The sequence below is a fragment of the Periplaneta americana genome, chromosome 15, assembly GCF_040183065.1.
Source record: "Periplaneta americana isolate PAMFEO1 chromosome 15, P.americana_PAMFEO1_priV1, whole genome shotgun sequence".
NCBI lineage: Eukaryota > Metazoa > Arthropoda > Insecta > Blattodea > Blattidae > Periplaneta > Periplaneta americana.
Window position 1 is genome coordinate 142152413 of NC_091131.1, and position 20939 is coordinate 142173351.

The window sequence follows — 20939 nt, forward strand, 5'->3', positions numbered from 1 at the left end:
TGGAGTGCTATCTGGACTCTGGTCGAAAAATCGCGAACTCGAACTTTCCAGGCTACGTCGCTGTGGTTATAAAAGAAGAAACGCGAGTGAACTTGGGCAGTGTGATTCATTCAGTCAGAGAGTAAGTCAGTGGACAGCAAGCCAGTCTTGTGTAGCAGTGAAGCCAGCTTCGAGACCAGAGCGCGACTTGAGTTGTGTCCGTAACTGTGGAGCCTGAAGCCCGGAGTTCGAGTGCAGTGGACCGCAGTTGGGGGGACCTGAGTTCGAAGTTCAGCGGATCGTCTCTGAAGGTCTGTGGTTCGAGATTCTGTGAACGCGAGTGACTGAGCTAGAAGAACTAGCCAAGACAAACGAACTGAGAACTGACTGTTCTGTGTTGTAGGTAGTGCTTTGTAAATGTTAGTTAAGATTAATAGTTCATTGTTGTTCGTAATAGTCCAAGTAAATTGTCATTGTCGTCAGTGGAGTGCACTAACGAATACTGTGTTACTGTGTGGAGAGCAAATCCTGTTGTTGAGATAATAAAGTTACATTGTTATTGAGTTGAAATAAATTTACAATATATTTGGAACCGGAAAGTAATGAAATGGATAAGTACTAAGTTTGAACTATGTCCTGTGTTCTTATAAAAACATGCATTTGCATGGAATTCTCGTCTCTAATTATATGTAATACATTTAGTATTACTACTTAATGCTTAAATGTTATTCACAAAGTGAAATACCACAGTATCTTAAATTAGTAATGATTACAGTAGATCTCTGATTACAAGGCAGATGCCTATTTCGTCTCTTTACGAGAAAATGAAAATGAAATACAGATCTATACATTTCATGAAAACATCAAAGCTACAGAAAGAGTTTATTTCATTCACAATTTTTTTCCCAAGAAGAGGTCTTTCACTGTAAACCCAGCATTCTCCAATCTTTCTTATTTTCTTCCTTCCTCCTAGTCTCTGCATATGATCCATATATCTTAATGTTGTCTATCATCTAATATATTCTTCTGCCCCACTTTTCTCCCATTTATGTGTCAACACTGGATTTTCACTTCTCCCTTCCTCATCTTCATCAACATCCTCACCCATTCCCTACACTACACTTGCACGAACTCACACTAATACAAAACATAACTCAACATAGATACACATCATGCACAGCGTGGCTGCCAAAGTAGTGTGCAACTTGAAAAATGTGTCACAGTCCTGCTATCTATCTGTAATATGAAGAACCGAATCATGTAAGTGAAGTGGGTAGGCATTGGATACACGCATGTACATCATTTCTTCCAGAGCATCCTTCAGTAGACAATACCTTTTCTCTTCCTGATTAGTTTCAGCCTCATTCTTTCTTCCAGCACAGCTTCATTTCTTTCTGTTTGTCAATTTCACATGCTCCATACTTCTCCATATCCACATTTCAAATGCTTCTAGTTGCTTCTCTTCACTTTATCATAATGTCCATGTTTCTGCCCCATATAATGTCACACACAATGCCACACTCCACACAAAGCTAGTTTCTTCCTAGTTCATTTTCTAGAGGTCCACAGAACATGCTCTTTTTTTCTATTAAAAGCTTCCTTTGCCATAGATATCCTCCTTTTGACTTCCTGGCAGCAGCTCATACTACTGCTTATAGTACACCCCAAATTCAGTCATGATTTTTGACCCAATCAGAGGCCAGGAAATTCCAATTAGCTTTTGTCCCCCAAAGAGTTTAATAGTACTCTGAACTTGTGATTAGGGTTGATTTTCTCTATTTATTGCCTAAAATGCTATTTCAGCTGTGAAAAATGTTTTAAAAAGCCCTAAAATAATGATTTTGCCCTGTTTTCGTGATTTCTTGCTTGAAATGCCAAAATCAAAACAAGCTGTGAAATTATTAGCCTATTTTTTTATTTATTCCTTATTTGGCTGCATATTCACAAGGATAAGGGTTGCTCTAGAGAGAGTAACAATGAGACTGTGATGTGTTGAAAGCAGATGAGTTTCCTGAAATGCAGTAAAAGAAGTGGAGGTGAGAGAACGAATAGTAAAAACTTTGTTAGTGGGATTTTCTGTTGATTCTCATTCAACTGAAGAAGTTTCTAGTGTTATTATGATGCGTTATTCTGTGGAGAAATAATTGATATATGAAATGCCGAAAAACTGCTGCAAAATATGCGATGATTTTACAATGGCTTATGGAGAAAAAGTCAAGGTAAATGGGAAAGTGTACAAAAAGAATAATTCAGGAGTTTGTGCTGGACCATATGTCTCATATTAGTGGGAAAAATGCAAGTATTGCAGATATTAATGTTATGTGCCAGTGGGGACTTTCAAGTTTGCACATAGTACATCTGTTTCTGCTGGAAGGCCTTTCTCTGCATTTAAAATGATTCTCACTTACAAAAGGCACAGTTTAACCTTCAACAATTTAGAAAAGATTGTGGTAATGTATTGCGCAGCTAATTGTTCACAATGAAAGTTAACCAAACAGCGAATAACATTTGTATAGATGAAAGTAAACAGTTTGGTTTATAAATTTTTGTGTATGAATTTTGTCATGTATTCATTATATTTTAATGCCCAATAATTACACTAAGTTAGAACCTAATTTCACTAAGTTATAGCTGAAATTAATACATTTTAAGCCTCTTTGAGGTGCCCAAAACTTGATTTTTAATGTCTAAAAATTCGAGGACTAGTGATGATATATGTTTAAAGAATTGTTATTTTTTTCTTTTTAAGAAATTCTCTGAGTATTTAGGAGTAGGTATTCACTTAAACTATTAGAATACTAGTGTATGCACAAATTCTGTTTAATTTTAGAGAGAGTTCATTTACTAGTTCAGAATATTGCAAAATGTTGCGGTAAATGTGCATAATGTGGGTAATATTTACCAGCATGCAAGTTGGACTGTACATTTTGCTCTCTTCTTTGTCTTCCTTGTTATGAAACAGTACAATACATAACAAATGTTGCCATATGTGTTCTTATGAATTGCAGATGGAATTGATTGAATATGACTTCGAAATTTCATTAATTAATTAAACCAACCAGGAGGAAGATGAGACCCAAGCAGACCTCATAAACGACCTTTGAATGATACTGAGATCAAAAGAGACCTGTGGGTTGCATGATAGAGGTGGTGGTGATGATGTTTTTGATGAATTTGTTTACCTACAGGTGTTAGAGCTGATCTGCACTCGTGAAGCAGGAGCTGTGTTTGAGGCTGGAGGACTGAACTGTGTACTCTCATTCATTCGTGATAATGGCTGCCGTGTGCACAAGGACACTCTTCATTCTGCTATGGCTGTAGTTTCCCGTCTTTGCACCAAAATGGAACCACAAGATTCCTCTCTCCCCACTTGTGTTGAAGCCCTTTCAACTCTTCTGAAACACGAAGACAGTCATGTAAGTTCAACTTCTTTTTTCTCCATCTCAGTAGCACTACTAAGAAAACTTATAGATATTACTGTTTGCAATTTATTTCTTGAACTATTATTAAGAAGACATATGTAGATCTGCATAAATAAAATAATACATTATGCTCCCAGATAAGGAGATACACTTTTGATTCCTGGATTGTTTCCATATATACAAAACACATTGTTTATAATACCAACAAATAAGAGACTTTATTTCATCTACAAATAGTATGGAAAATAGCTGTAAATAGTATTGCACAATTTAATTGAAGTTGATATTTGCATATTGTAATCATTTAATATTATTGTAAATGTGTAATTGTAAGTGATGTGAATGTTAAAAGATATTAGTGTTTCATAATAGGAATCTCCACATATGTATTCAAATAGGATTCAGTGAAATGTAGGGAATTTGTAGACATTGGTTATACAGAGTGATCCATATAAACCTTTACAATTTTAATGAGTTACAATTTCCCTCTGGAAGCTAGTATGAACTTTAAATTGAGTTTAATGTCTCAGTGGCTCTGGGAGAATCTATATTACTACTACTACCATCCATTGGTGACTTATGACTTTTGATGGATATTAGTAATTATTCGCAGTCTCTAGTTTTTGCAGTGATAACAGAACATGCAGTTCTGAATTCGGCAGTATGTTTTTATTATGAAAACGTGTTGGAAGACAAATTCCTTGATTAAATCACAATGGGCATTTTGAAGAGAATTCGGTGTGCGCAGTGTTCCAACCAGGCCAACAATTTTATCGATGGCAGAGTGGAAAAAACAGACCTGCAATGAGTCAAGATTGTGTTGATGATGTTCGAGGATGTTTAGTGAACTCACCAAAGAAATCATTGTGTTGATTGAGCCAGGAGACAAGCTACTCATGTCATACATCTAACGATTCCAGGAAACTTATAGCCAGTTTCTTCGCTGATCACCTAATCTAAAAAAAATCGGTGGCCCCCCCCTAATCACCTGACCTAACCTCTTCAGAATTTCTTCTTATGGGATTAACTTAAGGACAGAGATACAAGAATAGACCGTGGTCACTTGCTGAACTCTGAAAAGCCATTAGGAATGAAATCAGCAACATTGATGAGAATATACTTTGGAGAATGTTATGGAATATGGTGCGACAAGTACAGTTGTGTATGAATGCAGGTGGAAGACATTGTCAACATTTACTCTGAGGAATCTCTCACAGTTGCTCTGTAATTCAGAACAGATTTCATACATTTGCTGTTATTGGTTCAGAAATTATAAGTGTTTACCATGGTAGGCTGTAACAGAGGATCATTTTTGTAATTCTGCTGCTGTTATCCTGTTGACATAGTTTATCCAAATTGATAGAGCAAACTATAGATGTGAGACAGGGATGTAATCTGACCCCTTGTTTATTTAACATATTAATGATATTCCAAATAAAATTGTAAATGTGAATTTCCATTGCCTAATGTTGCATGTAGAGACGAGAATTTCATGCACTATAAAATCCCAAAATATGCATGCATTGATGCGCTGTCAAACTATGAAACATGCACGATCAAACAAAAAATATATTAAAATATGCACTTTCATTTTTATTCCAAATGTCTTATTTCACTTCACTGTTTTGCACAGTTAACAACCTAACAACATTTCTAAATTGGTTTCTGTGTGGTTCCTACACTTGTCAATCAATATGTTTTTGTAGGCAGAGAATGACCTTTCTACATTGCAAGAAGTTACGGATGCAAACTTGAATGAACGTATTTGTGACGTGTCAGGTCAAATTCTTCATTCAAGTTTTTGCCACAAATAACCTTCTTCACTGAACAAAAGAATCCGTAGTCCAGGTTCGCATTAATGACACTGTCCAATTTGTTTTCCTCTGCTACACCCACTTCCTCAAAGGCATAACTGCGGGATCTATGAAATTCTTCGCAGATTCTTTGTTTTTTGCAGTCTTGCAATATGTGAAATATGCGACATACTGGTCTACTTGAAATTTTTAGTACATTTTATCTGAAATTATAATAGACCTTATGGTTACCTAGATACGATTTTAAAACGGACATCGAAGTTAAAGAAGTTTTGTAATTTTTTACAAAGAACAACTGCCATAGAAAATATTTGAAAACAAAATAGCAGTGCTTATCTCTTTACTGCAACAATCGCAGAATATGACAACCCCATCTGATCTAATAAAATCTTTTCCTTTAATCCACTGTGCAAAGAGTACACTTTTGGAACCTTTAATTGGAGGAATATTAGAACTACATTAACACACGCAAACAATAAACAAACACATTAACCACTTAGAGGTTCACACACACACTGCAAAAACAGTTTAGCAAATGATTCCAATTTTAGAAGAATCTAAATTGCTACTAATATTGAAAAAGGTAGAGAATTTACAGCCTCCCTGAAAGATGGTGCTTTTGACCTAAATTATTTGTCGGCAGTTTCTTTGAATCCTGTATATTTACTCTCTACTATTCTCAAAATATGCAACTTAATAAATCCACTTATGACACACAGTCTGTAGAGGGTTGTTAGTAAAATGTTGTAAAAGTGAACTTCTGTCCAGGGAAAGGTCCTCTAATATCTTATTCTGAAAACTTAACATTTTATTTCATTTTTCTGTTATTTAGTTATTTTCTTTTCCTTCTTCAATGCTGATCTTGAAGCTAAAATAAGGGACATAAAAATCGAGAAATTTAGGTGTCCACTCAAAACCATTAAACTGAATATAATGTATATTATATACATTATTAAGCTAAAAATTGCTTAAATATGTATTATGCATGTTTTTATCCCCAAAAAGGCCAAAACATGCAAATATGCACGGAAAAAGTACACATGTTTGAAACCAGAAAGTAATGAAATGGATAAGTACGAGTTTGAGCTGTGTTCTATGTTCCTATAAAAACATGCATTTGCATGGATTTCTCGTCTCTAGTTATATGACATACTTATTCCAGGCCTACTTTTTTTTTTTTTTTTGCCACATGATTGTGCTATTGAAGCACTTTCTGTCATTGGGCTACAAAAAGCGATAGATGAATTAAACAGTTTCTGCAAAACTTGGGTCCTGAAAATTAACGAAAAGAAGCCCAAAGTTTTAGTTTGGGGGGAAGAAAAGGGGGGGAGGGGAATGTGCATAGTAAGAAAGAAAATGGTTTATGAATAAGATTACAATTGATTGCATTTTCAGATCTACTTATCTGGGATTGGTAGGGGAAAGGACTAAGAGTATGTACATAAATTAATTTGCATGCCAGCATTAAAGTAGAGTGATAAAGTAAATACTTTTTATGTCAGTGAACTTCTTGAACATTGTTTATTTAATTATAAAACACAAATCAGTTACACAAGGAAGTATACAAAGTTATTGGCACTTCAATAAAAATTTGGACATTGCAAACTCTTGTAGGAACAAGCATCTAAGAATGTGCATTCAATCCTTCAAGAGTATGCGCTAACATATGTCACAAATGAAATATACCAGTTTCCTCATAGATGAGCAAGCTTCATGCCACCATTCTTTGCAGTTTTCACATTACACTCAGTCTTCTGTCAACAGTTCCTAATGCGCTACTTTTCTTCACAATCTGGATAGAAAGTATTGTAATTTTCTTTGCATGTTGTGGGAGTTTCTGACTCAATCCTCAGTCTTTTTTTCCTCCTTTGGCCGATTAGACTACCCAGTTCCTTTGGTTTGCTTCCTCCCTGATATCTCCAGAGTATTTATATATTGGGATGAAGTCATAATTTCTTTTTTTTTTTTTTTTTCACGCCTTCTTCCTTTTTGGTGAATTGCTGAAGGTAGGCAGATCAGAATCGTCAGGATGAGAGAATAATTTGTTTGAGATGTATCTTGATGGTCTTGTTAAGATTCCTCTACATCAGGATTTAATTGAACTTTCTGTTGAGGCTCCCTCTCTTCAGTCTCTTGATTGGGTTCTGGTCTAGATGTCATGTTTTTATAGAAAATCATCCTCCATAAATATTATCTTGGTCGAAAGGAAAATTCCTGTACCACAGATTAAAATTCTTCGCCTTTTTCAGAGTAGGTACTCTTTTATAAAATCTACAGAACAGAGATGACACTGCAGGTCTAAAATGAAGAATGACAGATGTTTATTCTAAAAATTTGTAACTATACAAAAGTATACTCATTAGAAAATTTCATATAAAAATTAATCTTTATAAACATCAGTAAGAAATACTAACATCCTAGAACAAGTTTTTGCTGCTATTCTTCAAGAATATGCATCCACTTTTGAGGGATCCAATTTTGCATCCTTTTTGAGGCCTGGTTGTAGTGACAAAAAATTTCAGTAGATTGAAGTATCATGCTATAACTGATTTCCCACTTTGTGGGAACTTATAGGTTATGGAAGAACGTTTTCCATATGCACATTGTAAAAAATATTTTAAAATTATTTCCTGACAAAGAAACACTTCAAAATACACAAAATTACAAGATTAGTATAAAAACTGTAACTTACCAATAACTAATATAATCCTCAGCAATAAAAAGTCATTTATTTATCAGAACATCGCTTATGAAGACACCTTCTTACAAGTTACACTTCAGCTCGTTACAATGCACCCAACATAGAAAATTAAAGCTACTACACTCTTGTTGGACTGTGTGCTCTTTGAGTAAATACCCCTAATAGGGAGTAGGGCAAATTGGAAGTGGCAAAATGAAATAGCTCTGAATAAAATAGAAAATGTAGCAGATAAATGCTTAAATCAGCACGAAAGGGTAATGCAGGGAAGCAGAGAAATCCCCGCCCGTGTCCTTTGCTTACACTGTCTTACAATCAAATGCACAGTAAGAGACACTGTCTGCATTAGTGGTGGATTTCAGGCAGCCAGCAAGAGCTGAATGTTTGTAAAAGCTATGATAATACTATCATCATGCAGTGGTGCTTTATATAATAATTATTTCCACATTTGTTTGATACTTTGGATCAGTAACAATATACATGTAGCTCAAAATAGCTTCACTTTATTTTATGCATTTCTGGCATAAATCACTGGGTGGTATTAATAAAGATGAAGAAGATGAGTTTGCTTCAAATTTTGTGAGCTTCCTCCGTTTCCTATTAATAAAGTTGAGGAAAATGAGCTTGCTCATAAAGTGTTTCCTCCTCCTTTGAGCAAGGAGTCAGCACGTAATAGTTTCCTCGCATTACTTATTAATAAAACGGAGTTTTGCTTCTTGCTCTGAAGCATTTGCTTCAAAAAACCTGAGGTACCTAAATCAGTAACTCAAGCTTGTGGAGTGAAGCTGTTGTATCGAAATGGCTGAGTTTCATGGATGTTCAATGTTCAAGTTGTATAAGAAGCACAGAGATTCACTTTCGAGAGATTACAAACCTTTGCACCGATTTAATCAAGAAAATGTAGATTGTTTAACCGACTATTTCTTAGGTGACACAAACCAAACCAGAGGCAGTGCTTTTAAATATTACCTTAACAGATTTACAGAGGCTAATGCTGTTGGAATAATTGGTGGCATTGAAGGAACACAGAGAGTATTATAAGGAAAAGCGTGCAAGACTCTTTGAAAACCACTATCAAATCACAGCTGATAACATACGGAATGTAGAATACCTTTTTATTTACAACTTACACACAAATGTAACTTACATGAAATTATCAGTTCAAGTATTATGCACTGGAATGAAATAGAATTTCTAGAGAGAGGCACTATGACCCAGCACTGCGACCTGTCAAGATACATTGCACTAACCCTGAAGCTATGCACACTCCCAAACTCACACCGGCTGACTACACTAAGCTTTGCTATGTATCCAGGTTTCGAGCAAGCAACTCCACTCATTCCTAGGCCAGCCCATCCTTACGTCGCAAGCCAGCATTCGAGGAATGCTATGGAATAATGACTGAATGGAGAAATGTTGACAGAATGATGTAAATTCCTAATCAGGGGAAACAGGAGAACCCCGAGAAAAACCCAACTGCAACCTTGTCCGCCACAAGTGTCACTATGGATTTTTCAATTAAAGATCCCATACGAACCCGGACAGCCTGCATGACAATTTGAATGTCTTACAATCTAGTCACCCCAGAGGCCCCTTCTACCTCTTAGAGAAAACTGTGCTAGTAATAATAATAATAATAAATCTAATAATAGTAATAATAATAATAATAATAATAATAATAATAATAATAATGACTCTCTCAGAGAGTTACGCCTTATGACTATCGTCCTAGAAGTTCGTATTTCTTTATAATGTATAGTACTCAATTTTTTACAAGTAGGCCTAGTTGAACCGTTATTTTGTCTGGTAACGTACTGGCTTTGCTTTTTTTCATTTGTCTTTTAATTCCAACACATCGGTATATAATTAAGTCTACTGTTAGTCTAAATTTTTTTTGTAATGGAGAAAGTTACACAACAGCACTGCATGCATCGTATTCTTCGCCTGATATAATTAGGAACATTGAGATGGGCAAGACATGTAGCACGTATGGGTAAATCCAGAAATGCATAGTGTTAGTTAAGAGGTTAGAGGGAAAAAGACCTTTGGGAAGGTCGAGACATAGATGGGAGGATAATATTAAAATGGATTTGAGGGAGGTGGGATGATGCTAGGGACTGGATTAATCTTGCTCAGGATAGGGACCGATGGAGGGCTTATGTGAGGGCGGCAATGAACCTCTGGGTTCCTTAAAAGCCATTTGTAAGTAAGTTACCATGCATTTAAATTAGCGACCTCGTTTAATGTTCATTTTTCGCTTCTGTAGAGGAAAATGTTTAGGGCTATTAGTAAGGCTCCCACAGTTTAAGTAGCCTACGCTGTTTTACAAGTAAACAGAAAATGTATGAAAATTCTAACGGAAATATTACCGTAACTGAAAAGGAATATGATAATTGCCAAATTTTGTATTAGTTAATATTGATATCATTAAGCTATTCTAAATTGAAAGTGTTTTTGTTTACCTTCTACTCTATTATAAGAATTGATTTCTCCCTCCATTAGTTCGTACAACTTCGTTTCCCAGTCATTCATCTTTATGGACTTGTTTCCCATCTTTTTTAAATCTGGTTTTCATATTGGACACTTTTTAAATTAATTGTGCCATGTTTATTGGCACCCAAACCCTTTTTCATACTTCTCTCTAATATCTGCAGATGTGGCGGATTTTTTTTGGCTCGATTTCGGTAACATTGACTTCTTAAATATAACTGAAAAATTCTTAATGATATCCATGAACAAAGATAAATATTTTCCCTATTCCTCAACATCTTCGTCTGTGTCACTCATAGCTCAATCACCAATTCTTTCGATCGAAATACACTTGGTGGTATCGCTTGTTGTGGCTGGACTGACCTTGACTCTACTGATACGAACTCCCACGCAAAGTGAAACAAAGTCTGTGAGCAAGCTCTGGCACATAAGAGGAAACTCAGATAGTTTTTATTAATACGACATTTCAGACCTTCCTCACAGAAAGAGCAAGCTCGTTTTGCTCATGAGAAAGATGAGCAAAGTAAGGTCTTCATTTTTATTAATACCACCCACTCTCTTGATCAGCACTGGGGCCTAGCAAGCTGAGAATGCAAGTAAGTTTCCGCTTTTTTGTCTCTCTTTTTTACGAGCAAAACTAGTTACATTGCTGTCACGTATTTGAAGTTGCACCAATGGTAGAACTTATATTTTTAATAAATCACAATTTTTGTCCATATTTCAAGGAAGAAGCCTGTGACTACAAAATCAACGGGTTTTAATTTTTTTTTTAACTGAGAGAACTTTGTCCATTTTCATAAAAACTAAACAAATGGAATAACAAAACTATTCTCTCATACTACAGTTGACATCATCATCATCATCAGCATCATGGATTAAGCCTTATAAGGCTCGTTCCGGTCTCATTTTTTTAACACTGTTGAGCCCATCTTGTTTTCGGTCTACCAACATTTCTTCTACCTATTGGGTTATAGTTCATCATCAGTTTTGGTATGCGGTCTACTTCCATTCTTTGTATATGTTGCTTCCAATCGTTTCTATATTGTTTTATTCTGTCTATTAATTTAAAAATGCTTAGTTCCCTCCTTATATCATCACTTCTTTTCCTATCCAATAAGGTGTAACCTGCTACAGATCTTAGAAATTTCATCTCTGCTGCTTCTATTCTTCTTTCTTCTTTTTTAGTCAGGATCCAAAATTCAGACCCATAAAGCAACATTGGCACTGCCATCACCTTATAAAATTTAATTTTTGTTTCTTTCCTAGTACTTTTTAGGGATCTATTAATGACACCGCATACATAGCTGAATTTATTAATCTTGTTTTGAATATCTTCATTCTTCATATAAGAAATGTTGCACCCAAGATAATTGAAACAATTTATCTGTTCAATAATTTTTCCTTCCAAGACAATTTTGGCTCTTAATGTATCTGCTCCTCTAAATGCTAAAACTTTTCTTTTATTAATTGAAATGTTTAAGCTAAAACTTTTACTTATATTATTTAATTGGAATAGAGCCCTCTGTGCCCCATTTTCAGAACTGGATATTAAAACTTGGTCGTCCGCAAAGAGCAATGTATCTACGAATATATTTTTTTTAATTTTAAAATGTTCATTTAAATCCATCTGCCAATCCATTACGATTTTGTCAATATAAATATTAAAAAGTGACGGTGAAAGTGGACACCCTTGTCTTACTCCTTTATTTATTGTTGCTGCTATATTCTTTCTTTCCATTGATGTTCCAATTACAATTTTATTTTGAACGTATAAACTTTTAATTGCTGATATTAAATGTTGTGGAATACCTTTCTCTTTCATTATGATCCATAGTTTGTTTCTGCAAACATTGTCAAATGCTTTTTCATAATCCACAAAAATCATGTATGTTGGTAGATTATGTTCTCTATGTTTCTCTATTATTTGATTTATGGAGAATATACAATCGGCACAAGATCTTCCTTTCCTAAATCCATTTTGACTTTCTGAAAGCATGTTTTCTATTATGATATTAAGTCGAGCTTTTAATATTGACGCATATATTTTATAGCATGTATTCAAAATGCTTATTCCTCTATAATTAGAGCAATTTTTCTTATTTCCTTTCTTATATATTGGACATATTTTCCCTACTCTCCATTCTTCTGGTATGTGTCCGTATTTCCAACATATGTTCATCAAATCTAATACTCTGTATTTCAGTGGTAATGAAGCATATTTTATTAATTCACTATTGATATTATCTGTTCCTGGGGATTTTTTATTTTTAAAATTGTTAAGGGCTAATAATAATTCATCAAAAGTAATAGGATCTACGTTTTCATCTATTTGTGTTAAAATTTCTTCTTCTGTTTCTTCCTTTTCTGTCCAAAGATCCTGATAATATTGTAGCCATGTTTCTTCTGGTATCAGATTTAGTTGTAGATTATCTCTTTCTTTCTTACATAGATGTGTTAAAATTTTATAAGCTTTATCCTGTCTGCCATGAATATCATATTCTATATCATTTATATATTTATCCCAGGAGTTTCTTTTTATTTTCCTAACTTCTCTACGGACAATTGCACATTTATGTTTATAGTCAATTAAATTGTCGTTGGTTTTTTGATTAAGATATTTTATGTATGCATCTTTCTTCATTTTGGTCAGGTTTGCCATATCCTCATTCCATATTTTTAGTCCTCTTCGTTTGTAATTTTTCTTCCTTGTTCCTAGCGCTTCTGTTGCTGCTCGTATTATTATTTCTTTTATTTCTGTCCATTCCTGATTTATATTATTGTTTATGGGCGACTTTGTTAAATATAAATTTAGTCGATTTTGATATAACTGTCTAATTGATTCTTCTTGTAATAAATGAATTTTAAACATTTCCGGAATCTCTTTGTATGTTTTGGTACTACTTATATTTCTTTTCCATCTAGATGGAATAGCTAATTTTGAAATTAGTAAGTAATGGTCTGAGTTTATGTCACAGCCTCTAAAAACTCTTGTGTCTAGAACTAATTTTGAGCATTTTGTATTTATTAGGGTATAATCTATTATACTCCTGTAGCCTCTTGTACTCCAAGTGTATTTGTGTACATCTTTGTGGGGGAAAAATGAATTTGTTATTTTTAAGCTATTAAAATTACTACAGTTGACATTGAAACTGAAAATACTCGTTCAGCTCTACTTAAGTACAGTATTAATTAAGCTGACATGAAAATGGATGGCATTTTCTGCTTGTTATCAATTTGTCTGTTATGGGGACATTAAGCTTGGCGGCCCCCTTGGTGCTATTTGACAGGAATAGGCTATGTGCCAACACCAGGTTTCCTCCTCTTCCTTCCTCATCTTCATCTTCATCATCATCACCCAATTCCTATATTACACTTAGACGAATATTTACATATACACTCACTCCAGTGCATGGCATAACTCACTGCAGATACACATAATGCATAATGTAGCCTGCTGAAGTGGTGTGCAACTTCAAAATGGGTCACAGTCCTGCCATCTATCCGCAGTATGTGCAGCCCGAATCTTGCAAGGCGAATAAGCACGCACGAGCACACACACACACACTATCTCTCCCCTCCCCTTCCTCTTTTCCCCCTCCCTCCCCTTCCCTCGCCCCTACTCTCTCCCTTCCACATCTCCCACACCTTCCCTTCCCTCACAACCCCTCCCGCTCACCTCCATCTCTCCCTCTCCTCACCTCTCTCCTCTCCCCTCCCTCTCCTCACCTCTCCCTCTCCTCCCCTTTCCCTCAATTCCCCTACTCATGTTCCCTCTCCCTATTTCTCTATACTCCTCCATCTCCATTTCTCCCGCTTCCCCACTCTCCTTCTATTTCTCCCGTCTTTCTCCCTCTCTCTTCCTATCTCCCTCCGTTTTCCCCTCTCTATTCTTCTCCCCCTCACTCTCTCTCTCTCTACCTCTCTCTCTTTACTTCCCTCTCTCTGCATACGTCTCTCTCCCCTCTCTCCCCGTCTCTATCCCTTCCTTTTTCTCCCTCTACCCCTCTCTCTCACTCCCTCCCTTTCCTTCTATCTCCCTCTTCCCCTCTCACGTTCCCTCTCCCCACCCCTCCCCTCCCCTCCTCCTCTTCCTCTCTCTGCTTTTCGCTATATGTCGAGAAATACGTACTTTACATTTTAAATAAATTTAGTTTCTCACGTATTTCGTCAGGTGCTACAATGGGGCACTATGCTACAAAAGTCTTCACTTTGCAGGAAGAATAATGTGAGGGAATAATAGAAAAAAGAATGTAGTTTTGAGATAGAAATAAACTAAAGTTATTTGTTGTAAAATATAAAAAAATTATCTCTTGTACCTGAATTTCTACAGTTCATATTTCTAAATGTTTATTTTAATTATTGAAAGTAATATTTCATTAAACCTTTGAATTTGTGGGACTTGTTTTGAAATAGGTAGCAGATGGAGCCTTGCGATGCTTTGCTTCATTAGCTGATCGTTTCACAAGAAGAGGTGTGGATCCAGCCCCTTTAGCAGAGCATGGATTGGTGTCAGAACTTCTGACGAGACTTTCGAATGCAGCAGGTCCTGCTGTTTCCACATGTGCGGGACCAGGTGAGGTGTTTGTAAGATAATTAGGTGCAGATATTTAACCAATTTATTTAAGACTAGGTCCTTACCAAATAAGGAAACTCTTGGTATATTTCCTAGTTTCCATTTCTTCGTAAACACAACCATTTCGGTTTTTTAGAATTTATGCTTATTCTCTCCCTCATGCTCCATGTCCACACCCTACTCAAAGCCTCTTTTTGAAGCTCGAACAGCGTGCTGACATGACATCTAAGAGTTAATATAACTAAGTCATCAGTATAGACTTGAATATAAAACTCCGCCCTATTAAGATTTTCTGTAAGTTCGTCTATCATTAGACACCACAGTAATGGTCATAACTTGATAAGTTGCCTCCTGACAGCACCCTCTTGTGATGGACATAGTTATTATGCTGTCATTAAGCCATGCTTTAACAAGTTGCTGAGAGAGTAAGGTTGGTATTTCCAATATCTCTCCTCTTTAAAGCTTTACAAATAGAGTCAAAGGATGTTAACAAATGCTCCTTCAATATCCAGGAAAATCCTGAAAGCACTATGTCCCTAGTTAACAGCTTCTTCAAACCTTGACACAAGGTGATGAATCACGGACTTTTTAGGAGGAAAAAAACAAAACTGTGGAAACAGTAATTTGTGTGTGTGTGTGTGTGTGTGTGTGTGTGTGTGTGCGTGGCGCGGTAATTTGAGTCCAGTTTGTGAAGTAAACATTGTTATGTAAACAATAAACATGCTTTTTCGTATACCGTAAAAGCCCCCGTAACTACCTTATCGTATACCATAAAATCCCTCGTAACTGGCACCTAAATAACCGGCAAAAAAAAAAAAAAAAAAAAAAAAAAAACTTTAAATCTGCCACATTGCCAGCCTGGGCCATCAGTTTTGCCACATTAGGAAGTTTGCACGAACATTCGTTTTGAGTGAATATTCGAATCTAAAATTACTGTATTTGTGTGATGTGATGTGTTTTAATAAAGAAAATTCATACACATTTTATGTTTAGTTATGTTTGGGCCGTCAGAGTTTTCACATTAGGAAATTCGCACGAACTTCAATTTTCAGTGAATATTCGAACCTAGAATTAGTGTATTATGTGTGTTGTGTGATGTGTTTTAATAAGGAAAATTTACACAGTTTTTATGTTTATTCAGTTATGAGCAAGTGATAAGAGAAATAAGCTTCACATGGCTGCATTTTCAACAATTGGCACCATGAAATAGGAACTTTTTTTTATGTTCCAGTATTTATTTAATTATCTGGCAAAATCTCGTATCTGGAACTAGCCTGGTCCATTTGGTGCCAGTTAAGAGGAATTCCACTGTATTTTCAAACATATTCATAAATTTGAATATGGTTGCGATCTCTAAATGACCATTCATTTTGCAGGGCTTATTCATTTTATGGAAGGAACAAGATCTGCATTGAGGAGAAACAAATTTGTGATTTGAATTTCTTTGGACTATCCTAATGTGTAGTGCCAATAAGCAAAATAGTTGGGGTGTCTGGATAACATCATGTTTAATAGCACAGTTAGAAAGACTTGGCTAAATCAACTGCGGCATGTGTTTTATCACCTAACTGACGAACCTATGCTGCCAATATGCAATTTTAAATTAAATGTATTGAATGACGGGACTGGTTTGGTAAAATTATATGTATTCCATTTTGTCAGTAGAGTACTGTGCTCAATGTGTTGCTGCATTTTTAATCTTTATGCTCATTTTAACTACTTTTGTTTTATTTTGATTGATTCATTGCTGCAGGAACACCAGGTGTAAATACCACAACAACAACGCCAGAAACAAAATCTTCAGCTTCAGTGTCGACAATAATTAGTCTATTATCAACTTTGTGCCGAGGCTCTCCAAGCATAACTCATGTAAGTTATAAATCTGTAATTAAGAAATCAGATTGAAGTAATATTTGCGGATTAAATGTATTTTATTAATATAATATGTTGCAGGATCTTTTACGATCAGAATTGCCTGATGCCATTGAGAAAGCTTTGAAAGGAGATGAAAGGTATGAAAAACTCTAATTGGAAAATGAACTTGAGTTTTATGTTTTGTAGTTTGTGATTATTTTTTCCTTTTTTCCCCCCCTTTCCCTCTTTTAATAGGTGTTCCTTAGATTCAATGCGATTGGTGGACTTACTGCTTGTGCTACTATTTGAAGGCCGCAAGGCTTTGTCTCGGACTGGAGTAGGATGTGTAGGAGCAGGGCAGTTATTACCAAGACTGCGTCGAATGGATAGTGCAGGAGAGAAGTCCCACAGGCAGCTCATTGATTGTATTCGCAGCAAAGACACAGATGCATTAGTGGAAGCCATAGACACTGGAGGTGCGTTATTGATTAGTTATTAACTTAATTTTGCTTTAAACTTCAGTATATCACAATTAATGTGGAAATGTAAACATTACAGTCATTCTGAAGTTTGCTGTGTACTGTGCAGTATATGTTGCATCATGTATATTCCTAAAAAAATTAGGGTTATTTTGTAGGTAGAAGAATTTAAGTTGTCTCAATAGTGAGCACTCTGCCCTGCAGGGGATGGCAGTGCCTATGCTGAATGATCTAGCTAATTATAAACCTTGGATAGACCATACTCGTGTACCAGTATTTTACAGTCTCATATCTTCTGCAATACAATGAAAAACGAGTGCTAGAGTAAGGATTGAAAATGAAAATTGATTGTAATGTCTTAAAATTTATTCTTTACAGGAATTGAAGTGAATTTTATGGATGATGTGGGCCAGACATTACTGAATTGGGCATCTGCTTTCGGAACTCAGGAGATGGTGGAATTCCTGTGTGATAGAGGTGCGGATGTCAACAAGGGTAAGCCAGCTATCCCGACACACCATCACTCATGGGTCTTGTTCATCTTCACAGCTTTTTTCTTTTTTTTTTTTCTTTCGGAAGATAGGATGCTTTTCATTGCATCCATGGAAATTAGCATTTAAATTTATTTTGGAGATTTTCCAATATGAGCAAAATCTTGTTTAGGGATATGCATGGTAATCCTCTCTATTAGTGATCATGTCAGATGTCATTCTGAAACCTTGGGTATGCATACGTATGTGTGTAGTCATTAAGATAATAAATACACAGTTTGCCATTTGTACATTCACTCTGCAGACTTGCATTGTCAAGTTAGCTGCAGAAAATGTGCAGACATTTAATTTAATTGTTTGTATTATAGATGGCTCATTTAGCTTCTTCTCCTTCTTGCTTAATCGTCTACAATTTCTTTCTCCTCTTTATACGTGGTTTATTTTCGATATGACTTTGTAGAACTGGACTGAGTTTTTTTTTTTTTTTTTTTTTTTGTAAAAGTTTTTTACTTTCAAATCCCTCTATGAGGCGAGTTGGGTCTTTTTGTCAGGGCCATGCAGAGGCAAATTACAAGTATCACAGAATTTTAAAATATTAATTATTATTGTTGAAGTCACATTGCGATTGTTTTATATCCTAATATTTAATTGTGAACGTGAATAGATTCTTTATAGACATTATTTAAACTGAAAACAATATTGACTCGACCAAGAAACTGGAAACTTGCTACATTAGCTTTGTTTTGCAGATACTTTATGCCTTTATTTTATCATGTATGTGTTTCAAATCACGATCACCATTTTTAGTCTGCACATTGTCACCACTGAACAACAGATATACAAAGCACAATAAAGCATTCGTGTCTATACACGAATAACTGCAACACTTTTGCATGTAAAAAATTACCAAATTTGCGTGCAAATGCAGCTATCTTTGCACTGTGGTTGATTGTCCACTGTAGCTAATGAAGGTATCAACCACTGATTTTTATGCTTATTTTATTCAGAAAACTCAGAGAACTAAAAATATCTCTCTTTTTAACCCATTTATGCCCGTAACTTTATTTTTGTCCAAATGTTGTGAATGTCACACATAACTTTTGTTTTTATACATTTTTAATTGTAAATGAGCGAACACAGATGAATCTTTACATTTAGGCCCTTTTTCAGGGTGGGTCGTTAACGACCCAGTGGGAAAATCTGATATACATTTTTTCTTTCTTTTTATTTATATCTAAATTACTACATGTAACGACAGTAATTGTGAATATTATTTCTTTGTGTTATTGAATCATCACATTATTGATGTTTTATATGTAATATTTATAATTATACAGTGCAGAAGTAAATATTCACATAAAGTTTAGTCATAAAAATACGTATAATAAAATATAAATGACTCTATATTATCCAAACGCATAATTACCATGTTACGTATGAAACTCTCTGACGCACTTGTCATGAAGCGGAGCCGGGCATGAAGGTTTGGAACAGCCTTTAGTAGTCTTGTTTTTGCAGACAGCGCATCGGCGACGTGGCTGACCAACCGCCAGCAAGTGTCCAGCATTGCGACGTGCTGGACCTGCGACCATATTTCCCACATTCACATGCTTTCTGGGCCCCGGTGAAGATACTGGTGTTCCATATTTCTGCATCATAGCAATTACAGTTGTCCGTCTGAATGACAAATTATCCAAGGAAATTCCTGTTGATCTTGCTGTTAACATGCATTATTCATGGCAACATCAAACATCCACAAAAGAATTGGAACATACCATTTTTTTCCCTCTTATTCCAATTCTGTATGCTGCTATGTTTTGATCCATCTGATCAACACCTCCCATAAAACTATTGTATTTCTTGATGAGATGGATTGTGTAATGGATATCCTCTTCTTTTCTTTGGCTGAGTACCAATCTGTTGTTTCTATAGGGTGCACGCCAAACTCATTTGAAACAACTGTCAAAATATTCAGCTGGATGACTGTCTTTAGAAAGTGATAATGGATGACTCGACTGGACAGGATTATAAACTGGTGGAAAATTAGGGAGGGTCTGACCCTTCTTCCACTGCGGAATATATTTTGTATTCAGTACAGATCTTGGATTATAGTTTTTATCTCCTCTTGTTTTAGTTGTAGTCTCTACCTCAGCTTCTACTTCCAATAATACCGTAGCCTCCAATGTAGACTCAGGGGAATCATTTTCATCATCGCTTGTTTCATTTGAAAACCTTACCTCAGCTTCTGCTTCCAACAATGTCCTCGTCAAGCAGTCTGGATTACTACACTCCTCATCTCCAGAATCCCCATCGCTTTCTCCATGTACAAGTGGTGCAATATAAACATCAATTTCTCCAGATATGCTCCTCGTGTCTGTTGCTTCAAGTTCAGATATTATTTCATGAGTTTTCAGTCCCTTCGTAGTATATCACAACAGAAATAAACTATAACTAACGAAAAAGAATCATATAAACAGAAATATTACTAAGCGACCAAATGGTACCTCTCATTTTCCCACTGGGTCGTTAACGACCCACTCTAAAAAACTATTGTCATTGTTGCTATATTACTATAACTGTTACAATGCTATCAGGATATATTGTCTTACTTACATTTTTATGTTTTAGATCCGTATTCAGAAGCTCGACAATGAGCCACACTCCATGCCAACAAATAGAAATTATTAGCTGTGTGCTGCAGAATTCTAGTCAATTACGCAAGCTGAGAGATAGTTTCAAATAAAATGTGAATGGTGCAGCACTAATCAAACACAGATGTTTATAACTCAAGATAACACTCTCAGTTACCAATCTAATTGATAGAAGTCACAATATAACACTACCAGGATATTTTATACAAATTATAATCACTGGGTCGTTAACGACCCAGTGGGCATAAATGGGTTAATTCAGAAACTTTAATTCTAAATGGAAACAGACACACACAAGGTTACCACAGAGAGCCATTGCTAGCCCAACGTGTGTGTGTGAGTGATTGTGTGTGATTGTGTGTGTGTGTGCGTGTGCGCGTGCGCGTGCGCGTGTGCGTGTGCGTGTGTGTGCGCGTGCGCTTACAGGATTCCGTGTTCGTGTGGGAAGGTCTACATCGGTACTACACAGCGGAGCGTCAGGACGAGAC

The 20939-nt window shown here is 35.7% G+C and overlaps 1 protein-coding gene across 19 annotated transcripts in view; it reads left to right on the forward strand.

Moving 5' to 3' along the window:
* Window positions 1-20939, forward strand: part of Ufd4 (ubiquitin fusion-degradation 4-like) — a 465356-nt gene that overhangs the window by 117748 nt on the left and 326669 nt on the right. For 18 of the 19 annotated variants that reach the window (XM_069848281.1, XM_069848285.1, XM_069848292.1 and 15 more), the window contains 6 exons: window positions 3168-3395; window positions 14817-14976; window positions 16730-16845; window positions 16930-16988; window positions 17086-17306; window positions 17688-17804. In XM_069848281.1, the coding sequence (XP_069704382.1) occupies window positions 3168-3395; window positions 14817-14976; window positions 16730-16845; window positions 16930-16988; window positions 17086-17306; window positions 17688-17804 (901 nt within the window). The remainder of the gene's footprint in view (window positions 1-3167; window positions 3396-14816; window positions 14977-16729; window positions 16846-16929; window positions 16989-17085; window positions 17307-17687; window positions 17805-20939) is intronic. The other variant, XM_069848284.1, reaches the window with a different exon arrangement.